Genomic DNA, 18,592 nt, shown 5'->3' with positions numbered 1-18,592 from the left:
GCTTATTAGGACTCTCATCTATTTTATTATTGGTGACCAATTTAATAGAGGCATTTAAAAGACAATATTTCTGCCTGACTCCGAGAAATGAAGAAGATACATTGATGTAATTGAGAGCAAATGATTGCATGTCGTGCCATTTAATCATGTCATTTTTCAATTGCTTTTTTTTGCACTTCACTGCGTGCTTATAGAATATTTAGCTTCAATATAGATTAAGTCTCGGTGTTTGCAACTGAGCTGAGTTCCCATCATGGCTGACGTTGTCTTTTAAGTTTGGAGTAGTTACAATACTCAGCTCTCACCAGATCATGTTCTCTTTAAATATGCAGGTCATCATTCTTACCTCACTTGAGGTAGTATTTTCTGATCCTTTGAACAGTCATTTCTTTACACTTCTAGGCTAGAAATTCTTATTTGCAACATTTCTCTCCTAGTTATGGTTAAGCACACGATTGACTCCCGAATGAGGTATCAGAGCTGCTGGCCCTTGCTGCACGTTCTGGCAATCATTCATCCAATAACCGTCTCTGCCCTTTCCCAGCCTCTTGTTTATTACTAATGTAATGTACATATTTCTCAGGAAAATTAAAATCTCCAACTATTCACTAGAGTGTGAGTGAGGGCCATGGGAGCAGGAATTATTATCGCTCTTATATCACTGACATATATTACTCCCTTAGACTAATGCTTGGCATATAGGGCTTCCATAAATATTTGATGCATGAGTGAATTCGTTTTGTGGTATTTTTTTCAAACCCTGGTATTTTAACCTGGCTGGTCTTAAGTATTGCCAAGGCTGCTCATTTGTGATACATCCAGTGCTCTAGAAATTGTTAGAAGATTGGGCCCCCGAGGAGCGGACGAAAGAAGTCACTGGCTCAGTTGTTAAAATGTTTGGGGCTGTGGCCTTGGCTGCCTCTAAGTCGGGGGCAAAGGTCGGCTAATTTGTTTTACAAGCTTCTTTGGATTTCATACAAGTCAGTATGCTACAGGCACAGGCTTTTTCTGTTAGCTCTAGATTCAGACTGCTTGGGTTCAAATCCTGCCTTTGCTGATGTGCCCTTTGGCTAGTTACTAGCCTCTGTGTCTTCCTGGTAGGTAGATGAGAATAATATACACCTATGGTGTTGGTTTCAGTATTCAAGTCAATCTACAAAATACCTAAAATAACATGACACACCGAATATATTAAGTATAGACGTTTAATCAATGACTAAGAAACTAATCATATGAAAGCGTGTTAGCGACCACACTCCACGATTGCTAGTTATTATTTTGTAATCAAGTGATATTGATAAAATATCTAAAGAAAATATATACTTTATTTTGTATTAGTTTAGACGCATATAGCTGACTCACAGTGGCCTTTCATGAAGTGCACGAAGTCTGACAATATACCAGGCCTCTTACTGTTGCACTTACACCAGCAACGGAAGAGATTGTAGTTTAACAAGTTGTGTATGATTGTATATGAAACTCATTACTGCACTCATTGGATTTAATTAACATCCTTCATTTCCTACATGTGATTCTTCTCCTCTTGCAGAGATGCACTCTGTTGTGCATACAGTTCTGTGCGTGCACTGTGCTATTCTAGAAGGCGGACAGCTCTGGGACAAATTGCACAGGGCTTGTTCTACCATCGCAGGATGTCTCGTCTAGTGACTGAGATTTATAGGTTTGCAGTTATGACTGGATCCCAGGAAATGTTGTAGGCATTAAGCTGGTTTTGAAAAAGCCCTGGTTTGTGTTTGTAAGGGTACTGACCCCCGGTTGCAGGACCATGGTAACAAGATGTTATTGGTCATCCCGCAGAGTCTGGCGTCACGGCACTCTAGCACCAGGTGAGCGCTCTGATCAGACCATGAGTTAGGTTTAGCAATGCATGCTCTTGCATAGAATTGTGAACATAACAGATCGTTGAGAGAGAATCCACATACCATAAAATTCACTGTTTTTAAAGTGTGCAATTCTGTGGTTCTTAGGGTAGTCCCAGAGTTGTGTAACCATCACTGAAATCTAACTGAAGAACATTTTACCACCACCTAAAAAGTTCCTGCCCATTATTCTTCATCCTTCCCCATCATTCCATCCTTAGCAACTCACCTACTTTCTGCTTCTGTGGGCTTGTCTGGTTTGGATACTTCATAAAAATGGAATGACACAATATGCGGTCTTCTGCTTTTTATTTAGTGCCCTATTTTCAAGAGTCGCCCATGTTATAGCATGGGTCCACATTCCATTGCTTCTTATGTCTAATACTTTTCCATTGCATAGGTGTACCACATTTATTTCATTAATTCACCAGCTGATAAACATTGAGACTGTTTCCATTTGGGGGCTGTTATGAATAGTTCAGCTCTGGACAATGTACACACAGATTTTCGTGCGGTCCTATGTTCTCATTTCTCTGGGGTGTGTACCTGGGAGCACCATGGCCAGCTCGCGTGGTAATCTTTAAGCCTGTCAGGGCGGTCACACTGCTTGTCACAGTGTCTGGCAATGCTGTCCACACACCTTGAAGGTTCCAGTGTCTCTTCGTCACAGCAACCATGGCCCGTGCCCCTCAGTTGTATGATGGTCATCCTAGTGAGTGAGCAGGAAGGGGTCTGCCCGTGGAATTTTGATAGACTGCCCCCATGACTGGTGCTGTGGAGCACATTTCCCTCTGTTTATGACCATTTAGATATCGTCTTAGGGGAAACGCACATCTTTTCATCCTTTGCTCATTTTGAACTGAGTCATCTCTGTTCGATTGAGCTGTAAGCGTTATTTGCTTAGATGTTACAGATGTAAGTTCCCCGAGAGTGGCGCCAACAGTCAAGTCGTCCTATGCTAGCTGAGAAGCAGGTGGTTCAGACGTACCCAGGAGACAGCTCTGAGGATCTCTTTCCGAAGGTTCACATCCTTGGAAACCTGAGCAAGCAGTTCTGTTCTGCGTGCACCTGGGGGCTTCAGGAATCAGATTGGACTTGCCAACTGACAACTGCAATAAACGAGGGCACTTGCAACTATTTCCTCCAATTTTGTGCGTGATGTGTGTCACGTTACTAATGACGTCCTCACGGAGACCTGGGGGTGCTCTCAGGTGATCGCTGAGCTGCTAGCTACACGGTCAGCATTGCACACCCAGCAGCCATCCCCGTGGGACAGGAGGAGGCCTCGTTTCTCCAGATGTACAAAGCCTTAGGGAACAAGGAGTTGGAGTTGATTTGACGACAATGGGTTGGGTTTGGGTTTGATTTGGGGTTTTGGAGCACAAAAGTTTTACATTTTGATAAGTTTCAAAATTCAGTAGTGCTTTGAATATAATATTGGTGAAGGCCTTGCCTAAACTGATGTCACAAAGACTTGCTTTCTTCTCAGATGCCTGTATCGTCTTAGCGCTTTCATGTAAGTCTGGGGTCCACTAATGGAGTTAACGTTTGATACAGAAGGAAGGAATGGACTTCCAGTTTCATTTTTCACACATGGAAATCCAACTATCCCATCATGATAGGTTGAAAAGACGCCTCTTCCCGCACTTAATTGCACCAAGAGTTTTTATTTTCATTTGTTTTATTTATAGAGACAGAATATTAATAATTAACACACTATAATTAATCATAATACAGACCTTTTACAGCATAAACTAGACTATGTAGATTATCTTTTCTAAATTGCTGTAATGTTAGGTCACTGTCATTTGTTTATTTTTAATTCGATGCCACTTCCTCAGATTTTTCTGTTGGCTCCCTGATCTAAAGTAATGCCCGGCACTCTGCATCACGTCGCCGATGGGTTAGATCGTACCCCACATCGTTGCCTTGCACTGGCTTCTCTAACTTGGCCGAGCCACTGTCTTGCCTCTCTAGCCAGATCACATGCTCCTTTAGCTAGGCCTCCAGTACGCATTGTGAGGTGACAGGCCCATGTGTAGCACGCGGACCCAGACCAGCCAGAGCCACTGCCGTCAAGTCGTTCCTGACTCCTGGTCGAGAGCTCCTAATGATGTAAACCTTCTCTGTGAAGCCACGTGCCTGAAAGTGTCTCACATCTGGAATGCATAGTACCTGTTTAAGGAGGTCAAGGCAGCAGGGACAAGATTGTCTTATTTCTTCACTGTTTAAAACGACTTTAAAAAGTAAGCAAAGGGATTATTATAATAACAATTTGCTATTACATAGTTATGCTTAATTTTCCTACCCCTTCACTTTTAACAAATTAGTAACAAAGCACTGTTCATGCTTACCGGGCTCCTTTAAACCAATTCATTTGGCTAAAAGTATCTTGAAGTGTTTCATATTGGACCAATGAACTCAATGGCAGTGATTCAGTGGCCATGGTATCTGGACCTGGCCCAGAGAGAAACTCGAAGGTGTGTGTGTGTGTGTGTGTGTGTGTGTGTGTGTGTGTGTGTGTGTGTGTAGGGCTAAGATAACAATTGGAGGAGGAGCTAGAAAATTTGTTAAAGAAACAGGTGTTATCTTTGATCTCTCCTTATTCAATATGGACCTAATGGCCTGCATCTGTATAGAAATTTGTCACACCCCCTGTTTGTATCAGGAGTTGCATGGGACAAGCAGTAAGGGTCCCTCAGAAAAGAAATAAGCATAAGTTCAGGAAGCATAACTGAAAATGCTGCACCAGTATAAATTGAATAATAAAATTCCTAGTCATATTTTGCCATAAATAGAGGTTTGGGAATTTGTCATTCACCTTATTTAAAATTCAGAAATATTAAAGGTACAGGGTTCTCTCATTACAGAAATAATAGAATTCCCGCTATTATGGAGTTCGGGTCATTTAAATGGCTGTTGCGTGCATTACATCAATGAATAGATCATCTGACGGAAATGTCCACCTGCTGGTCTACCACCCCCACTCCTCACACATTCCAGTGAACCACACTTAACCATTTTAAGACTTCTTCTAATGAAGCCTTATCTGGATTAACATTTTAAGCACAAATACTTTCAGGCATTAAGACTCTCACACTAAATGAAATTGCATTGTCTTGTTTACCCTTGTTGATTAATAAGCAATCTGTTAACTGTTAGAACAGTCCAATTGTGGCTGTAGAAAGAGATTAGTAATTCAGTGATGTTTGTGGATATAATCATCATTCCTGCTGAAGGCTTTGAATTAGAATATCACTTACACAATATCCGTAGGCAAAGAAAGGATATAATATTTTTAGACATGTGTACCCACTATTTTGCTCAAACCATTCCGCTTAGGGCCACTGCAGCAATACATATGCTTCTGGGGGCAAAATGCTCTTTTGATGCATGAATATCTGTCTTAAATAGGGTGAATGCCTATTAAAAGCCACACAGCAACCAACAAATCGTGCAGGGATAATCCAGAATCTTAATTTCTGTTTTCAGAACATTATTGCTTTGTGAATCAAGCTTTGGAGAGAAATATTGTTCATCTCAATCCGCCTCCTCTCCCCCACTCCCACCCCCACCAGGACTGCATTACCCCGCTTACACAATTCCTTGCAATCTTAGGCAACTTAGTCCCTGCCAGTAGAAAATTAAACTTTTTGGGTCCAAAAACCCCCAAACAACTGCTATTGAGCCTTTACTGACTCACAGCTGCCCCTGTGAGTTTCTGAGGCTGTAACTGTCTACAGGAATTGAAAGCCCAATCTTTCTTCCATGGAGCTGCTGGTGGTTTTGAACTGCCGGCTCTGTGGATTGCAGCCCAACTTGTAACCACTACACCACCAGGGATCCAGAATATAGACATAATTTGGAGAAAAAAAAACAAAACTCCATTTCTTTTGGGGAGATTTTCTTGATATTTGTGTTTTCCTGTGGCCTTGAATCAGGGTCTATTTGCTTAGTATTCATATGCCCCGAATGACTGAGTTCGTTTGATTAGATACTATTACCATATTGTCAAGGAAGGGCCCTACAATCCAGGGGAGAGACCATTGGAAAAGGATGGAGGAATGGGATGCAAGTAGGTTCTTTGGCATTAGTTGGGTATCGATGTGTATAAGGGGCTTTCTCTGAACTAGATGAGACCCCCCAGTGCCTTTTTTACTTGTCTCTTTCCTGGTCCAGTGCCTCCTTCAGTTTCTAATGATGCTGGAAGCTAGTCCTTCTCTTAGGGACTGTGCCCTGGACACACGCATCTGCCCTGCTCTCTCTTGCAGACCCTCTGCTGTGAAATCAAGCAGCGACGCCGAGGAGTGGCCTCCATTCTGCGCTTGTGCCAGCATCTTCTCGATGACCGCGAGACCTGCAATGTGAGCGCAGACCACCAGCCCATGCAGCTCATCATTGTCAATCTTGAAAGGAGGTGGGAAGCCATTGTAATGCAGGCCGTCCAGTGGCAGACTCAGCTACAGAAGAAGTTGGGAAAGGAGTCGGTGAGTGATTTTTTTTTAAGTCTTATGACTTTCATTTTTCCCAGAAAGAAAAAAATAATGTGTATTTTGCAGGGCTTGGGTTCACTGACCGAAAGGGGTAACTCTTAGGTGACATTTGGTTATAACACAGACACCAGTTTGCCTTACTAATATATTTTAGTGTCTCCCATTGTCTTTGTACAATACATGGAGATCTTGCTCAACCTTACCAAAGGATATCATTAATTCTTTTGATCGTGCCTTCCCCAACTATATTCATTAATCATACAATTGCCCATGAATATTTTGCTAGAAGGTGACTTAATACTCTCAGAGCATATGGAGCTATGTGTATGTGCTGCAGACAAAGCAATCAAGTCAAGCATACTGATTACTTTTCTATTACATGATAAGACTTATCACCATCCAGTTGCAGCCAGTTCTTGTTGGGAGTTCTTTGGGGCAGTATTGCATTACTCGACACGAGCGACCTTCCGCCTAGAGTTATGAGGCAATATGGGGGTGGGGAGGGGGTGGAGGATGATCCTTTTCAGGGATTTCTCAAATAGATTTTAAGTTCTAACTGTTGCTAGATGAAGGAGATACATGTGTCTAGAAAAGTATCTTGTTACAGAATAGAATGCACACTTGTCCCATGAATACCTTCCCCTTCTTAATGGAAAGAATTTATTGATAAGGCCGCGTTCCCCAAATTAACCTTGAACTCAGTATACATTCATCAAAAGTCCAACTTTCATGTTTTACTTGCATAAATGAAATGTTTAGTACATGTATTTATTATATAATATATGTGTGTATATATGTATGTATATATATCTTAGAAGTTTGCCTTGTTTTATTTCAAATAAATATTTATATAGTTCTTTGTTTTCAATATTGAAAAACCAATTTTAAAATCTGGTCACTAGAAAACCAGGCGCCTCTTATGAATCCTCATTTTAATCAAACCCTGGTTTTTGCTGTCTGGTGGGTTTGGCATTGGGAACTGGCGACAGAGGGACAATACTGTCTATATGCTTTCTTGCTTTTTTTTTTCTTTTTAATCTGTAACTATATTGAGGTCAGGGGCTGATTTTATCCTCATCAGTTCTGTTTAATTGTTTTGAGCTGAAGTTGTTAAATTTCTTAAGACTTCCAAATTATTACCAGCAATCAGAGTCTATATAATTGGATGTCTCTTCTTAAAATGAGCTGTGGTGAATCTCTTTAATTGGAATGGTTCTCTCTCTTTCTCTCCCCACCGCCCCTCCCCGAGTGTTTGGGAGGGTCTCTGCAGGGTGAAACCTTTCAATGTGGTAGTGGCCATAACAAGACTTACCCAAAAGCCAACCATAGCTGGAGAAGTTCAGCCATTTGGGAAGCATTGACGCTGCTTAGAAGGAGACAGAACTAGGTTCTCATGGGATGTGTTTGAAGTCAGCTAATCAGGGTCCTAGACTGGATCTCTTCAGACTATCTTTCTTCTGCAGTAGAAGCAGCTTTATCTCTGAGAAACCCCCAATGCTTCTTATTCATAGTACAGAAGCAAGGCAGCTATAATTGGCAGTTAGGGACAAGTCTCATTCTTCTTTGGATTGGCTGCTGAGTGTGTAGGTTGTTTGTAATAATTAATGTAGCGAATAACGTCGACTGGGCCATTCATGGTTGAAAATCACATCCAGGAAGAGAAGGAAAGATTATAGAAAGCAATAGTATGAACAATTCAACGAGCACAGGAGACAGCAGTTGGAGATGTTTCTCTGCTTCTGATGCTGGCTCGTTGGGTAGAGTCCAACTTGCTTGGATGGACAGACTGCTGTTTTCCAACGTGAGAGGCAGCCTTGCAGAACACTGGAAGCCCCTCTGGGAGCTGGTGAGTTCCCACCCAAATCTCACCCCTGCTCATGTGCAGGGGGTTAGTTCTATTCTCCATTAGACCCTTCCGGCCAGGCCAATACATAGCACACAAAGTATGTGTTTGATTAAATTTGCATGCTCTCATTTCATAAACTTTGTTTCATTTTAACAGTTGGTTTTGAGTAAATCCAAAAATTAAAAAAAAAAAAAACCCCACTGCTATCATGTAGATTACGTGTGTGTGTGTGGAGGATGTGTGATTGGAGTTACTATATATTAATTCTGATATCGCGTGTGTTTCTGTAAGACTATTTTACGTTCGTAAGACCACCAAAAAGATGCCCTTTAACCTTTCCTTTTGTTCAACAAGGAACAAGGACGTTGTTTCCCAATTCTGAGCCAACATTTGAAGTACCCTCTGGCATGCTCTTCTTATTTTCAAAAGTCATTTCTGAAGGAAATTCTAGCGCGATGTTGGATTAAGTCTTTCCGACCACGAGGGCTAGACTTTCACGTTTAGAATCAAAGGCTGTGATTCTATTTCTGTTTCGGTTTTCTTCAGTGGTCATTTTGGCCATCGGCTTCGCAGAGCATCACCCAATCATCCACCCCGTGTTCCTCCTTGCTCAGCTGACTCCTGTGTGAAGATGTGATGGCTGTTTGTCTTTTCCGCTCGCCCGGAGCTCCTGGGGGGGTGGGGAGGGCAGTTGTGCAGCTGGGCTCTGCTCACCATTGCGTTCCCAAACTCTATAATAGCTGGGACTTTGCAGGTTCTCCACACGGTTTCTAAATGCGAGAGCAAGTGAGGCTCTGTGGTCATCGCGATTGGAGATTCGCGGTTGAATATTATTCTCCTCTATAAGAATAATTCAAAAGACAAGATAAATCTAAAAGAACTATAATCTTGGTTGTTTGGGGGGAAAAGCCACATGTAGATATCATCTGACTTCACAAAGAGAAAGGAGAATTGAACTCAACATCAGCTCAGGACTGTCTCCATCCTCCAGCCTCCTTTAACCAGCTATCCTTCCCAGGGAACTCTGCTTCGTTTGAAGATTCCCTGCAATGATCTCAGAAAATGCTTATGATGAGGGCGGTTAACCGCCTACAGTTCAGGAGGAGAAAATGTTCAGGACACATGTCTTTAGTCAGCACCGCCGTTTGCTCTCGTGCCCCCAACACACCTCTCTCTGCTCCTCGGGCAATGGTGCACAGCTCATTCAGTGCTGCCCGTGCCTCTGTCCGCCATAAACGTCAGCCCAGAGGTTCTCAGCCCCAGCCCCAACTCAGCGAAGCCCCTGGAGAAATCTTACTGTGCAAGCAAGCCTCCTGCTGGAAGGCACTCAGCTTCCTTCCCTCCGTGAGCTGAGGGCCCCTGTCCTGTGTCACCCTGTTGTGTTGCTGCTGCTGCTGCTGCTGAAGCTTCCCCGTTGTGACAGCTCTGTCTCATGGACAGGGAAGGCTCAGCCTCCCAGGATCGTGGCGCTCAGCGGATGGACTCCGCTCCTGCTTTGCTTTCTTGAGGGTATGAGAGCCTCTTTCTTGCTTCTGAGTTGGCTCAGAATGACAAGACTGGCCAAACTCTGATTATATGTCCAAGTTTTGATGCTCACAGTTAGCTTTGTTCACGATCGCTCATAACTAACTCACGTGTTCCTGTAAGCACTGTCCTCCATCTTCTTTCACACATGGGTTACGTCTTCAGCACATCCCCTCTGACACAGTCAGAGCCAAGCGATGTGAATGGCTTTGCCGTCACCCAGAGAGGATTGTAAGATTGATTATGGTGGACATAGCTCCGTTAAAGTGAGATGCCCCTTCATTTGATATCCCCTTTGACCTATGCTCATGTTGTTTCAGTTGTTGATATTTTCTGCTTTCTCTCTGACTAAGGTTTTCTATGTTTTGTCCAGTCATTATTGCTATTGTTTGTTGGCCTGTTTGTTTACTTTATGTGATGCTGTACATTTTGTTTTGTAGCATTTTCCGTATATGAATTCCAAGCTGGGTAGATCTATGAGACGATAGCTGGATAGCTGGATAGGGGCATGGCAGGGGAGGAGGGGGAATGGGGAGCTGACAACAGAGAGTCTGAGATGAAAACGTTCTGAAGTTAATTGTGGTGATGCTTGCACAAATCACCTTAAATACTTGAGCAATTGTTGTACAATATGTGCAGTATATGCTAATAAAATTAATTTTGAAAAGTAAAGGAGGAAATACACCCCACCTGCCTGGCCCTGCCCCATCACTTGGCGGCAGCCACACAGTTAGTTGTGGAGCAGCTGCGTTGAGTGCTCACTATGGAGGAAACAATAGGTAGTAGTCAGAGGTAACTAGTGACTTCAGTCTTACAGTTAGTGAGAAAAAATATGGAAAAGCTTTCCATAATATTAAGCAAACTTCATCTACATGCATAAATATCAAGGAGTGTCTCTGTAAAACTCACAGTGATCTCTTAATGAGGTAAATATGAACATACTTACCTCTTTTATAAAATTTAAAGAAAGTAAGGGAATTCACATTAAATTTTAGGAGCAACAGGTAGAAGCAAATGCACCTTGTCTCCTTGTCATCAGGGTTGTAAGTTGTACAATTATTTGACAACCAGCTTGTTCCTCTTGCCTTCAAGCTCTTTGCCCAGCCTGATTTCCATCTCTTTTGTGTTATCCGTAACAGCAATCTATTATTGTAAACCATGCCATATGCCTAAATGACATTCTGGTGTAATGATTATGAAGATCCTGAGTTTTGTTATTTTTATTAAATAGCACTTCCTACAACGCATGCAGACTAAAATTCATGAGACTGTCCATCACAACAAGAGTAATCCACAGTAATAACTCGTAAACCCACTCAGAACAGTGTTGCTTAATCCTATGTAGCAAGGCTATAACTCCTTGATGAAAGCTATGAAGCCACTATTTCTTAAATGCACTGGTAGATTTCCCCTTCCAGCCTAGCTAGAGTAAGGAACAAGTTTTACCCTCCCACCTGGAACAATTCAAAACCGGAATAAAATATAAAACCATAGCTTTACAGACAATGCAAACTTGGCAGTGAAGAGATGGGAAATAGGTAAAGTAACAACTATAACTAACTATAAAAACCATTTTTATGCCTGGAGCAAATTTCCAAGCCGTAATGTATGAAGGATAAATCCATTTAGATAGAGGCAGGCAGTCTCCCTGAGTTGAGAAGACAGGGACTAGGAATCTGGGGACCCCCTGGCTTGCTTTGCTCCTAGAGAGAATGCCAGAGAGGGGAGCCCTGCATGGAGAGCAAGGGAACTTGGGAGACGTGCAGGGGGACTCTTGAGTCATCCACAGAAACACCAACCCAACGAAATGAGCAGAAAGAGCCCCTGGCGCTCACACAGTTAGCTAGGTTGAAGCGAAGAAGACAGAATTCTTAAAGTACAGGATCCAGTACCAAGAAGGGTTTGACTCAGCCCGGTTGCCAGCTGCTCTGGTGTTTTCAAACCTTGGAATGGTGGTTAGTGGTCCCATGCATTGAAATCCCTCTTGATGGCAACGGGACTGAGATTAGGCTTTCTTATCATGGCGAGTTATAATCTTGGGCTTTCTACTCCTGGCGAGTTACAGTCTTAGAAGCCTGTAGGCAGTTCTGCCCTGTCCTGGGGGGCTGCAGTGAGTCAGAACTGACATGATGAAATGGAGGAATTGTTTAGTAGCCATACCATTCATATATCACAATTTCATCACTCAAGCATATTAAGAAGAGTTGTGCAACAATCACCGCAATCAATTCAAGAACATTTTCTTTTCGTAATCGTTACTGTTAGCTCTACTTTTCTCCCCATCTCCCTTGTCATGCCCCTAGGTAATGATGGAGGTTTTATTACTGATCTGAAGGAATCTTGGTTTGCAGTGGGTAGACCCAAATTAGTGATTTGAACCCACAGCTACATAGCAGAAGTAAGATCTGGCCATCTGTTCCCATAAAGATGTACAGCCGTAGGAAACCCAGGGGCAGCCCTGCCCTGTCCTCTATGAAATGTGAAAGATCAGGATATTCTAACCGGATGTAGGTAGAGCACATCATTTAGAAGCTAGTCCTGTGCTACCCTGTATTCTCATTGACTGGCTCCTAAGAAAGAGTTGGATTCATCAGAAAACATACATGAACAAAATCTGATGAGATTGTTTATAAAAAATTAAACTGAATAAGGAGAAATCATGGGAAAATTAAAACTTGATAAATGTTTAATTTGAATAACTAATAAAAATTATAAACAAAAATTAAAGCTTGAATAAAATCATTTGGAAAATAGAATTAAAATTTTGACTTTAAAATGTTTAACATTTATTTTGTGAGTGAGTAAAATATTTATGATAATATCTTCATATTCAATCTATTGATTTTTTTATTCAAAGGAAAATTTAACCAAATGTGTTGTTTGTAAAACTCTCTTGAGTTTAGTTTACAGCTCTCTTGAATCCAAAGACAAAAATGTAGAGGGAATGATTGGAAAGGTGCTTTTAGAGTATTATAAATGGAAGACTCTTTAAGTATTGACTTGGAAATGAAGTTTGTGATTCTGACATAAGTAATCACTGTTCTACCAGGCTGAAAAAAAATGCTTGTACATTACAAATCCTCCTTTTTCTCATAACTTTTTCAATTCAGATTCTTCTCTCATCTGCTGGGTATAAACAAATATTGTGCTTATTTTGAGATAGTCACACTAAATCAAGGTCTAAAATAATAAGTAAAAGAACAATAGCTATTGTTTTCAGAAATCTATGAATATGATTTCCTTTTAGGAAAAAAGCTAGTGAAGACGCAAGGTCGTATTCAGAAAATGAAAGTGTTGAGTTCTATTTCTTGACATGTGCCTTAGAAAATGCCCTAACAGTTCTAAAATCTGAAGGAGAACTGACCTGGGTGGTCATTGCTACTGATATTGGGCACTGACAATATTGAATGGATGGGTTAGGGAGACAACAGTCATGTACACAATGATCCCAGACCTTGAAGAATTGTTCCCAAAATGCCAATAGGGTCCCCAGTGGGAAGCATTCTGAAATACAACCATTTTGGAGTGCTCATATCTTCACATTTATGCTGAGGACAGATCTCTGCACACACACACACAGTATAGTTAGATAATAAAATACCTCTACATAGTACTAACTACAATTCTCTTTAGGGCATTCTGGTGGTGCAGTGATTAAGTGTTGGTTTAACCAATAGGTTGGTGGTTCAAACCCATCAACTGCTCTGATTCTGTTTTCTCCACAAGAGATTTATAGCCTCAGGCACCCTATGAGGTCCTATAGTGTCTTTATGATGCCTACTTAACTTGATGGCATTTGAATCATTGTGCTTAGCCTTTTGGACCCCAAAACCTTTCCCTAAAGAGCAAGAACTTATATCCTCCTTGTTTGATACCTACTTCTCAGTTTGTTTACTGACCTCATCCTGAAAGGCCTCTGAATGGCCCCCGCACTTCTGTTGTAGTTAAGAAGGAAGGATTCTCAGCAAAAAAAGAAATATTTGACCAAGTTAATGTTCTAAATAGAAATGATCTGGCTGGTTTCAAGATTCCTGTATTTCAGGCACTTTGCCTCTGAATACTTAGTGATATCAGGGTTTTAGATTACTATTCTTTCTTATGCACTCCCCACCCCCTCCTGCCCCCACTCCTTTGCCCTGCCGCTCCAAAGCACTGGCATTGAAAATGGAAACCTGTGTCCAGAAAACCGCAGCACATTTATTGGCCTTGGAAGTATGCAACACATGGAGCCACATAATTGAAAATAATAAGGCCACGATAAATGGGATGGCCCCAGGGTGAAACACCCAAGGGATTCAATTGGTGTCACTTTGCATCAATGTCCATGCATCATGGTAATTGAGGTAACATAACCAATTACCACATTTTAATTAGAGTTCTAAGAACTTGAGAAAATTTGCAATGAAGAGACGGCTCACTTTTTAAAAAGGCAAGAAAGAAAGAAGGAAAGAAAGGAGAGAAACGCTCCACACCACATTACTCAAGCGGGCTTCTTTCAAGCCGTGGCTCTAGCAAATGGTCTGGGAGGCTTCCTTATTTCCTTTTCTGTTAAACTAGTTTCTTTAGTGATGCAGTTTGAGAAGTGGGGGAGGGGTGCGGTTATTTTTGAAGCTACTGTGATAGCATTCTACCTCTTTATCAGACTGATGGTTTTAGATATGGACCAAAGAAATGTTGTTGAATGCTATTTTGGTTTACCATTTCGTTTCCCACCTAAACGTTTCTCGCTATCATTCTAAGTTTTAAATCAGTGTCTGAAGACAATGGCATTATTAAATTACACACTTCTCTGTTTCTGCTTGCGACACAAAAATAGACAAACTCTACCCCCCCCCACCACCACCAAAAAAATTAAAAGTAGAAAAGAATTGCTGCATTTAGAAAATAATTCTGACTGGTGGTAATTATTTTTATAAGGCTAGAGTTTAAGTGAAAAACCTCCTGTAAAATTTTAGTGCTGCCACATAATCAAGTAATTATGTAATGACTTGTACTTAATTACTTACAAGAGAGATGGTTGTTAAAAAATCTTTATACATGTCAAAAACAGCTCTCTAGAGTATTTCTATCCAAGCTTCAAATACTAAAAAGCTCATTTAAAAGTGATATCCAATAAATTTACTTTTCTTTCCAACATCCCTTGCCATTTTGTCAAGTATATGAAAGCGTATTACATAGATATCTACATAACCCCTTCTTGCTTTCACATATAGTAGCCCCCCCAAAAAAAAGAACACTAAGAGATTTTCATGTAAACACACCTCATGGTTTAATGTTAAATATAATACACATGTAATTAATGAGAGGATTTCCAAAAAACAGATGGAAGTTCAAGAAATGTTGAAGAACTCCCCTCTCAGAGTATTTTAATAGGATATAGCTTAGAGTCAAAAAAATCAACAAAGTCACTGCCATTGAGTCAATACAGACCCTTGCAGACCCTATAGGATAAGGTACAAATGCTCCTGTGACTTTCCTAGACCACTGACAAGAGTAGAAACCCTGTGTGTGTTGCTTGCAGCGGCTGGTGGTTCCATGCGACTGATGTCATAGGTAGCAGTCCCATGCGCTGCCACCACAGCACCTTATTTTTCTCCCCCCACTACCGATTAATAGCCAAGTGTTTGTAACAAATTATTTCATCTCGGTAGACCTCAGTGTCCTCCTCTGGAACAGGGATAACAATACTACCTACCTTATTGATTACATGGGCATTCGAAAAATTAATATGTGGAAAATATTTCAAACAGCTGCTCCCAGAGGCAATTAATGATAACTGTAATTATTATTTAGATTATTCCAGGGAGAGTATTATTTATCTTTAATGGCTAAAATTAATATATCATCTGGCCTATTAAGTAATTAATATATTATTTTCTTTAGTAAACAAGTTAACAAAAAGCAGACAAGTCAGTACATGAGGACATCTTAAGTGACTGAATGTATGGTTGATGCTACCACCAATCTCTAGCCCCTTTTCTGGTCAGAATAGGCCAAAGATGGACAAGTTGAATTTCTCTTGAATTAGCTTCTTATTGACTTCAGTGTTATTTAGAGTGTGTTGCTTAATCCCCAAATATTAAAGGGAGGATTTTTTAAATCTATGTTTCCAATATCGATTTCTAGTTTAATTCCACTGAAGGGTGTGTGAAAACATATTTTGTATGATTTCTCTTTTAAATTTGTAAAGTGGAAAGATTTACAAAGGTATAAAGATTTGTAAAAATTTTAACAGTGTGAAGGTATAGTGTTTAAAAATAAAATATAAATATTTTATTTTACCTTTTATTCCTTCTTGACTACTCTGTTTTTTTTTTTAATGGCGATCCAAGTTTTTGACATGTATGGTTTTTCTTCTTTCTGAGGAACTGCTTTTAGTATTCCTTCCAACCCAGGCCCGTTGGCAGTGAATTTTCCAGGTTTTGTTTGCTAAGATGTGTATTTCCATTTAAATTTTGAGGTAGAGTGTTGCTACGTGGAGAATCGGGAGCTGGTGGTGGGGAGGGTTAGTTGTTGTTGCTTTCAATGTTTAAAATAATATTGCACTCTGTTTTCTTCCTGCTTACATGACTTCTAAAGGAAAATTCATTGATTTTTTATCTTTGTTCCTATATAAATAAGGTTTAAAATCCTATATGAAGTTTTTTGTTTTGTTTTAATCCTTTTTGGTACTCTCTAAGCTTTCGGAATTTGTGATTTGGTATCTGTCACTTAGTTTGGGGAAATTTCAGCCACTATTACTTCCAATATTTCTTCTGCTTTGTTCTCTCTCCTCTTCCTAATATTCTAGTTATGCGTGTGCTACACTTTGTGAAATTGTCCCACAGTTTAGATGTCCTGCCCAGTTTTGTTTTGCTTTTCTCTCTCTCTCTGCAGTTCAAGGAAAGCTGTGGGGGTTTTGCCCTGCTTTTTCTTGTTTCCAGGAGTGATGACTTCCAAGTTCTTTATCTGTCAGAGCTGTACTCTTAAGTCCTCAGAACCAGCTGAAAAGGAATCGTCTGACGCAGGAATCTGGACACTAAGTTGGGTGTACAGGAAGAACAAAGCGGATTTAAGATTGTAGAGTACACATCCAAATATTTTCAAGAGGCAGGATCCAGGGCAGAGCAGGACCAAGAATTTAGGAACTTGCTAATATAACTTGTTCCTCCCAGATGTGCTCCAGCTCATACCGATTAACTTTCTAAATATTTTTTTAATCCATCTATTCTTCTCTGAGTCCGTTGTAACTCTCTTAGACCTTCAACCTCTCTCTTCAGTAAGGTAACAAAACCTTGCTGCTCGTGGACCTTCCAAGTTACTGTGGCAATTTGTTTCCACAGAGATAGTTTTTTAAAGTGTGTAATGCTCAAGGCAGATATATCTATTTTGCTACTTATGCTAAACTATTAAAAATCTATGTCACGATTCCCATTCGAGCAGTATCCAGACGCATTCATCCATGATATACCACAAGGCTTCTGCTTTTTAAAGGAAAGGGGTTCTCCTTTTTTATTAGTACAGTCTTCTCCCCACAACCTCTCCCCGCCCACCCAACGGTTTTACTGTACTTGATCTTAGCCAAAAGGCCGAGAAGCAATTGCCCCAATGGTTTTAAAGATCCCAATTGGAGATTCTTTAAGGACTGTCCCTTATGGGTGATGCAAACAGGTAAGAGAGGGGACTTGGCTCGGGGCGGTCCCTCGGCTTTGGCTGCAGAGAGACAGTCAGTGGTGGTTGTGGGATGCTCCTGTTGCTCAGACAGGTGGAACCGGGGCAGGGCTGGGCGTGCTCTGCTCCGTGCTGCTTATTTCTCCTCCCTTCACTCCCACCCTCATCCTCTCAGACTGGCATCAGTCGTGCATCCTCCACCAGCAGCCCCAGCAGCAGGGGAAGGTGGGGAGGATGGCCCGAGGCAGGTTCTCTTAAGGTTTCAGTGTGCTGTTCGCCGGTCCACGTTACCTAACATCCATTAAGCGATGATTTAAATGCATTAAGAGATTTAAAGACAATCTCAGGGCAATAGTTTTGGGGGTTCATTGGACCACCGTGGCTCCAGAAAATCTGGGATTCATGAGAATCTGAGATCCTATTCTGTATTTTATCCCTTCGGGTCAGGATTCTTTTGCGAAACGTTTGTGAAATGTTCCGTCCTGATAACAAGATGCTATGGTGTTCTGGTTTCATGGCAAAGGAGCCAGTTATTTATGGAGGCAGTTAGCTACATCTGTCCTCGTCTCCTCCTGTTCTGAACGCTCCTCCTTTCTCTGCTGCGCCAGATAAAGAGAAAGCGCTTGTTAGGCCTTACATGACCGCTTGCAAGCTTTCAAGCCCTAAGGAACTACATAACAAAACTAGGAGCTGGGATGGAAGCACTGAACACATCCTTAAGCCAATTAACTGGGATGTGCCCTGAAACCCTAAGCCAAAGCTTGCAAACCAAGGGAGCAGAGCCCGGGCGGGGTTGGGTTGTACACAAGAAGCCTTGGTAGATCCTTTTTCAGGGGCCATCTTTGTAGATGTGTTTATCACCCAACCTTTCCCAACTCAACGTTGTACAGTGCAGAGCATCGTGACAGCAATGGCAATGATTGCCTGTGTGACCCTGGACCCCACACTTACTCAGTACGACCCACTACCTTCAAGTCCTCCTGATTTCTAAGCATTCATTTAGTTTCCTTACTCTCCCCTAGCTCCACTGTAACCATCTCAGTCCTCCACAGCCCGTCTCTCTTCAGTGAGACCATATGGGCATAGTGCAGAACATCGAGACAAGGTTTCATAAGGAGCTGTTACTACCCCTATTCTTGCCCTTACCGTGATGCTGTGACCTCTAAACGTTGCTTTCTCTCTATCGTCTCCTGCTCCCT

The 18,592-nt window shown here is 41.4% G+C and overlaps 1 protein-coding gene across 1 annotated transcript in view; it reads left to right on the top strand.

The window, feature by feature from the left end:
* Positions 1–18,592, top strand: part of AKAP6 (A-kinase anchoring protein 6) — an 83,666-nt gene that overhangs the window by 26,521 nt on the left and 38,553 nt on the right. The window contains exon 2 of the mRNA XM_075532213.1: positions 6,152–6,367. Within this exon, the coding sequence (XP_075388328.1) occupies positions 6,152–6,367 (216 nt within the window). The remainder of the gene's footprint in view (positions 1–6,151; positions 6,368–18,592) is intronic.

This window comes from Tenrec ecaudatus, chromosome 14 (genome assembly GCF_050624435.1).
Source record: "Tenrec ecaudatus isolate mTenEca1 chromosome 14, mTenEca1.hap1, whole genome shotgun sequence".
NCBI lineage: Eukaryota > Metazoa > Chordata > Mammalia > Afrosoricida > Tenrecidae > Tenrec > Tenrec ecaudatus.
The sequence above is the reverse complement of the archived record's forward strand: the minus strand, read 5'-3'. Positions and strand labels throughout refer to the sequence as shown.